At 49.0% G+C, this 6543-nt stretch overlaps 2 protein-coding genes across 2 annotated transcripts; one reads left to right on the plus strand and one right to left on the minus strand.

Moving 5' to 3' along the window:
- Positions 1–516: 516 nt before the first annotated feature.
- LOC120975325 (uncharacterized) lies at positions 517–1536 on the plus strand. The gene has a single exon (XM_040401936.1). It carries the CDS (start codon positions 666–668, stop codon positions 1449–1451), a length of 786 nt encoding a protein of 261 aa, XP_040257870.1. The 5' UTR covers positions 517–665; the 3' UTR covers positions 1452–1536.
- A 515-nt stretch (positions 1537–2051) lies between these two features.
- On the minus strand, positions 2052–4331 carry LOC109777493 (uncharacterized). The gene is made up of 6 exons (XM_020336119.4): positions 4043–4331; positions 3069–3167; positions 2860–2968; positions 2663–2734; positions 2533–2538; positions 2052–2447 (listed from the first exon to the last, which is right to left on the minus strand). The coding sequence occupies exons 1-6, from the start codon at positions 4216–4218 to the stop codon at positions 2328–2330; spliced, it is 582 nt and encodes a 193-aa protein (XP_020191708.1). The 5' UTR covers positions 4219–4331; the 3' UTR covers positions 2052–2327.
- Positions 4332–6543: the final 2212 nt, after the last annotated feature.

Here is a 6543-nt window from a genome sequence, read left to right on the forward strand (position 1 = left end):
CAGATTGATTTGATAGAACAGAATAGTTTCATGTACAGATAAGATAGCAAGCCATGCCTCATCAATAACCGAAGGGAATCAGGCAAACATGCCTGTTTCGATAATCAGTTGTATGAAGAGCGATACCCCCTTTTTCGGTAAAAACCCCTTTTTCGGTAAGAGCGATGCCGTAAACAGTCAGAATTAATCAGCCAGTGTGATGTGATGTCCACGTACGTGTGTGCTTGAATTAGCCATGCATGTTTGCCTAATGCTCTTAGCTACAATCGAAGTATGATATACTCTCTCCGTTCCTAAATATAAGTCTTTTTAGAGATTGCACTACAAACTACATACGGATGTATATAGATATATTTTAAAGTGTAGATTCACTCATTTTGCTCCGTATGTAGTCCATAGTGGAATCTTTAAAAAGACTTATATTTAGGAACGGAGGGAGTATAATCTGAGACACAAGCAAGCTGATGTACTGGCAATGCCATGGCGCCATGAATATTCAGTTCATGGACGGGAAGGCGAATCCGATTTGGGAGAGAAGCGCGTCGCGTCGCGTGGCGTGCCACACCATATAATCCCAGCCCACCCAGCTAGCCCCAGAGAGGCACCGAGATCCCTCCTCGGCCAGAGCCAGGCACAAGCCGGAATCTCTGCTGCGATCCCATCCCATGGCACTCACGGAAGCCAAGAAACCGACTTCTGCCGACTCTGCCGGTGAAGACAGCAGCAGCTCCTCCATGGCTCTGGCAGAGCCCGGCGGCGCGAGCGAAGCTGAGCCGCTGGGCCCGTCCGTCTACTTCAGCCCGACGCGGGAGGAGTGCCTGTTGCTCCTCGACCGGTGGATCGGCGGCGACGACGACATGGCCGACGCGCGGGGGCTCGTCTCCCAGACCAACTTCTACAGCGTCAGCCCCGACGCGCTGCGGCGGCTGCACCCGCCGGCGACCGCCCGCGACGACCAGCGCGCCTGGTGGTTCCTGAGCGAGACCAAGCCCCAGACCACGCGCGCGGGCGGGGGCGCCAAGCGCGCCGACCGCAGGGTCGACACCGGCGGGCACTGGCGGCCGGAGGAGCGCCGCAAGGAGGAGCAGGGCGACGCCGGGAACTGCTTCGCCTTCTACTCCGGCCCGTCCAAGAAGGGGAGGACGCCGTGGCGCGTGCAGGAGCTCACCAGCGACAAGGGCAAGAAGAAGGGCGCGTACGCGCTCTACAGGCTCTACCTGTCGCGGCGCGCCAGCGAGGAGGAGCTGAGGGCAGTCTACGGGGACGACGGCGTGCCGGCTGGGAGCGAGAGGCCTGCCCGAGCCACCGTGCCGGCTGAGTGCTTCGACGCCGTCGCCGCGCTGCTGCCGCCGGGGAGTGTTCGTGGTGGTCTCGGGCCACAGGCGTCGCAGCAGCCTGATGAGCTCGCGGTTGAAGAAGGGTGCTTGATTACGTTGACAGGATTAGACTGAGCTGAGAGATCGATTGATCTGCTAGAGAGACGATTCTTTGGTTAATTTCATTATTTGTTTGGGGCGATTCTTGCATTTAGCTTAACCGGTTGCTTCCCAGACTGTTTGTTGGAGGGCACATTAGTTATTGCACATCTAAATCTAAGTGACACAATCAAGTATGGCAAAAAAGAAATTCGCACATGAATTTTCGCGTAAGATCAATGACATAAGACTTAGATGAATACTTACGGCACATCTAAATGTGCTTTAGCAAAACTGTATTTGAATTACGCGGAAATAAATGTTGACTTTACTACTCTGTTTTCAAATCAACCCTGCTCGATCGTGTACGAACATGGCAGTGCAACTTTGTCTTGCAATATCCACGTTTGCAAATTCGAAAATCGTCAAAATTTCAGGTATTTGTTTTGATGTTAGTTATAGCAGGTTTATCATTCAAAAACACAATGTTCTTGCTGAGTTGCTGTTTGGTACACCCAGGAGTTGCATCAATGTAGCCAAGACGTGCTCTACTGGCTCAGTTTACATTTGCATCAATGTATCCGAAACACCTCGGAAATCTGATTTACGGTTTCATTTGGGGCGACAACGATACGATACCAGGGGCTAAGATTGGATGCACAACCACATGGTCCTCCACACAGTACAGAATCAAAAGGGTTTCTATGTTTCACCAAATCTACTCCTCCGGGTTAAGTCGCTGACAACACAAAATGGAAATAACCAAAATTATAGTGTCACTTTGCTGCTAGTCGCTCCATTACATTACAGTCCATGGGGTGTTGTAACTTCAGAGATTCTCTTCCTCTGCTACCAAGAGTCTCTCTCCAGGCAAACGGCCAGCTACAAAAACGGTGAACCATGGATGATAGATCAGCGCCTCTTCTTGCCAGACTTTGAGCCGGCAGATTTCGATGGGCTCGCGACCAGGTAGATGAACCCCAGAACGAAGGAAACGACAGACACCAGTGCTCCGTACTTTGCAACAAGTTTCTGCACATGGACAGTTTCTTAGAATCTCACACCAGGGAATATCATGGCAGCTTATTTATATGGAGGAGAAATGAAATGAAATTACCTTAGCCTGAACAACGAATGAGAGTGAATCCAGAATTCCAGAGCAAGAGTATCAGCCCCACAAAATAGCATGGAAAAAATTAGAATCACCAAGGAGATATACCAGAATGAAAATGCACACAATCACTTACCCATTCAAACTTCTTCACTGGAGGTCTTTCAGCAAGAATGTCCAGGGGGAGGATGGGAGTTGAGTAGGCCTCCTACGGCGTACAAAATTATCAGTTTAGCAAGAGGAGTTGACACTGGTGAATGAATGAGCAAACAAGCGAATGTATATCATTTGAGGCACTAGTGAATAATATACAGAACGGGTTGAGGATCATACCTGCAGTGCAGCCTTTGTAGCAACACGGTACTTGATAACAGCAGGTGAAGCTTGGAACCTGCCCTGTGTTTTGCTCTCCAATACAAACGCGTGCGAAGCAGTGGCGCCACTAAAAGTGCAAATGATAAAAGTTTATTTTTCTATAACACCATAGTGGAGTGGAGTCACCAAAAGCAGAGAGATGCATTACAAAATGAAAATGTACTCACGGTTCAAGCCTTTCCAAAGTCTTTGAGACCTCTCCAGAGACAAGTTCAAATGCTTCCTTTGGCCACGAGTCATCATTAATGGCCACATCATATGCAGTTCTGCAGAAAAACAAAATACCTTATTACATATGACTATTCAAAATACATGGATATTCACTGGCTATCACATGATAGAAACAGGTATGTAAGGCGAACAAGAAAAAGGAATCAAACTTTTGTCCATGCAAATAGGATGTGCACTTTGAGGAGCAAACAAGATATTACCATAACTCAGTTTAGAACGTCAAGGACCGATCTGGTAAGTTTTTAGAACTTTATTACTGTACATGATGCAACATCTAACAAGCTGGAACCAATCTATCTGTAAAAGTGCTTGGCATATACTAGTTCTAACCAGTAAGAGCAGTAAAACCATGAGATTACAAGATGCATCAAAATAAGAAAGATAAAATTATATTCTAGGTAATCAACTAAGAACATTTTATGACATCACAGACGGATGATGACTATTAAACACCACACAGATGCTTCAACTTCCCAAATGCAAAACCCAGCGTTATTATTGACAGATTTGCTCAATAACAACGGGACGCCTGGAAGCTCTAGTAAAAGCTCACCAATTGGCTGCGGCTACTCGACCTTCCTAGCTGTTTGCCTAGACAAATTAAATCAGGCGCATGGTCAGGCAATAGAACGAAGGATCGGGTCGCCATTTTGTACGGATAAAAATCTATAAACTCTAGATCTAGCAGTTACTAGTCAGGATCCACGAGATGGTGCCGAATTTCACCGCCGAATTGTGAACTTTAGGAGCTAAAACCATCATTAACCGAGCCGATCCCCTCAGCTGCCGGCCGAGGCCGCCGCAGATCCCATCGATCCGGCGGAGAGAGCAAGCCCCATCGTCGTCGCGAAGTGAGGAGGAACCCGGGGACGGATAGCAGGCAGGTAGGGTAAGACATGGGAGCACTCACGCGGATCCCTGGTTGTAGAGGTCGAGGGAGACGGCGAGGCGCTCGACGCCGGGCTTGGGGCGGGAGAGGGCCACCTTCTTGTGCGCGACGAGGAAGGGCGCGTCGGCGGCGAAGGTGCAGGAGAGGGCGGCGAGGAGGAGGGCGGCACAGAGGAGGAGCGGGCGCGTCGTCGCCATAGCGGTGGACCTGGCTAGGGTTCCGGCTCCGGGGTGGATCGGATCGGATCGGATCTCGTGCCTCTCGCCCAGCTGGAAGAAGACGACTATGGGTATGGACTGGGAGGGATGGGCTGTGCATACTAGTAGCCCAGCCCAGGGGTGGTGCGTGGCAAGTGAGGCTGCACATGGGACCCGCCGTACACAAACAAACAAAAGTGAATGTATGGATAAAACTGAACTTTTCTTTTTGCAATTGTTTGTTGGTAGCTTACTACCAAACTGAACTTATAATGCTTTTAATAGTATTTTTTTAGTTGCTTTTAATATTATTATCTTAGTTGCTTTTAATTTTTTTTAGGAATGCCATTTTGGCGAGCTTTATCACTCAAATAACACTTACACTCACCAATTACATAGCAACAATACAACTCAGCGGTTCATCAGCCCAAAACATCTGATCGAGGATCATACACCTTAGCTAGAGTATGAACTAGTAACCCTAAGGCAAAAATGATAAGGTACTCTCGCAAAAGAAGAAGCTTTTATGCAAATGTCGTCAGAGATTGGAGCATTCACAGCTGCCGAAAATCCATTGTCCTTCAAAGTATTTGATTGATGACCTCCTTGCAATCCGATCGAATGGATAGCCTTTGGCAATCCATCGACAAGGTAGGGACCATCGAGCACTGACGAAGTTTTCCACGGTGGTTGCAATGTTCAAAGTCAGCTCTAGTATGTGTTTGCTAACAACAATAAATTTGCCCCAATCATCTCGGATTACGTCTCTCGCCCCGCTACCGCTATCGGGATCAAATCTAACATTCATATTTGGGGTGACAAAGCCCACTGTTGCTTCGATCCATTTGCTCTTTCTTTTTTTATATGTGGCTCTCACAAAATTCACTACTAAGCACCTAGATAGAGAATAGAGATAACCACCTATGGTATGAACTAAACTTTTTCACCATCAACTCTTTTGTCGCCTCATTGGTCAAGTGCACCATCCATAGTGAGGATAACTTCTCGCAGGCAGATGGTCTCACAACCGGTCTTGATAAATTACATGTAATCAAGAATTGCATTGTCAGTACAATTGCACTTCCCTCAAACCAATGTTCCCTCCAGACCTCCCAGGCTTCCATGCTGAAATTTGAGATGGGCTCTAGGCCCATATAGCAATTTCTGAAAAATCTCTAAGGGCCCATGTGGGTTATATGGCACTAGATGTAGTGGAAAGTTTAGTCCCACCCCGGAAGTGGAAGAGGAGTTGAACCTCCTTATAAGGGTTTCTCTTCTACATGCTATTGGAGCTTGAGAAGAGAAGAGGCCCTCGCGCACTCCTCCTCCGCCGCCCGCCACGCCACGGGATTGAGCCGAGCCGAGCTCACACCTACGCGCTTATTTTTGCCAGTCACTAACGGAGAGTTCTCTGACAGCTGGGCCACGATCTGAGACGTCGGATCGTGGGCTGTCACGGATTCGGACGTGGGTCGAGCCCACGTCTCTCCACGCGGCTGCGCCTATATAAGTGTGCGGTGTCTCCTAACCCTAGCCGCCACGAACAGATCACATCTGCTCCACGCGCACGCCCACCGTCGTTCCCTTGCTGCTGCTGCTGCCGCCGGTGACTCCATCCCGTCCGCCGCGTACACGGTCGACGGGAGAGCAGGTCTCCGAAACCATGCCCTTCTGGTTCCTGTACGGGGTGAGGGGCGAATAGGTTTTTGGGCAGCGATTACGCGACTGCTCACTTCCGATCGTCTACTTCCTCTACGTCCGCGTCGCCTTCATCATCACCATGTCCACCGACGCCGAACGCGCCGCCGCCGAGAAAGCTGAAGCTGACAAGAAGGCCGCCGAGGACGCCGCTGCTGCCACCAAAGCCGCGGCCTCTGCATGGCCTACTGGAGGGTATAACTCGTTTATCCCGCTCCTATTGTTTTCTGTTTTAGCCATGCTAGCGTTATATTTGATCTTTCTGCAATTAGCGTAGTATGTGCTAGTTTGACTGAATATCAGTATGCGATTATATGTGTCAATGCCATGCTAGTGATTTACTCGTGGATTAATTTAATCGAGAAATTGCCTATTTACTCAACAATCCAAAAACCTATTATGTGTAGGAATTTTTCGGCAAGTGGCTTTGCCGCTGCACTGAAACCGGATAAGTTTACCGGTACATACTTTAAGCGTTGGCAGACTAAGACCACGTTATGGCTCACGGCTATGAACGTGTTCTGGGTCACCGGTGTCTCCACGGGAACGATTGCTCCTGAACAGGAGAAGGCGTTCAAGGAGGCAACCGTTGTGTTTCTCGGAGCAGTTCTTAGCGTGATCGTAGAT

This window comes from Aegilops tauschii, chromosome 3, assembly GCF_002575655.3.
Source record: "Aegilops tauschii subsp. strangulata cultivar AL8/78 chromosome 3, Aet v6.0, whole genome shotgun sequence".
In the NCBI taxonomy this organism is placed as follows: Eukaryota; Viridiplantae; Streptophyta; class Magnoliopsida; order Poales; family Poaceae; genus Aegilops; species Aegilops tauschii.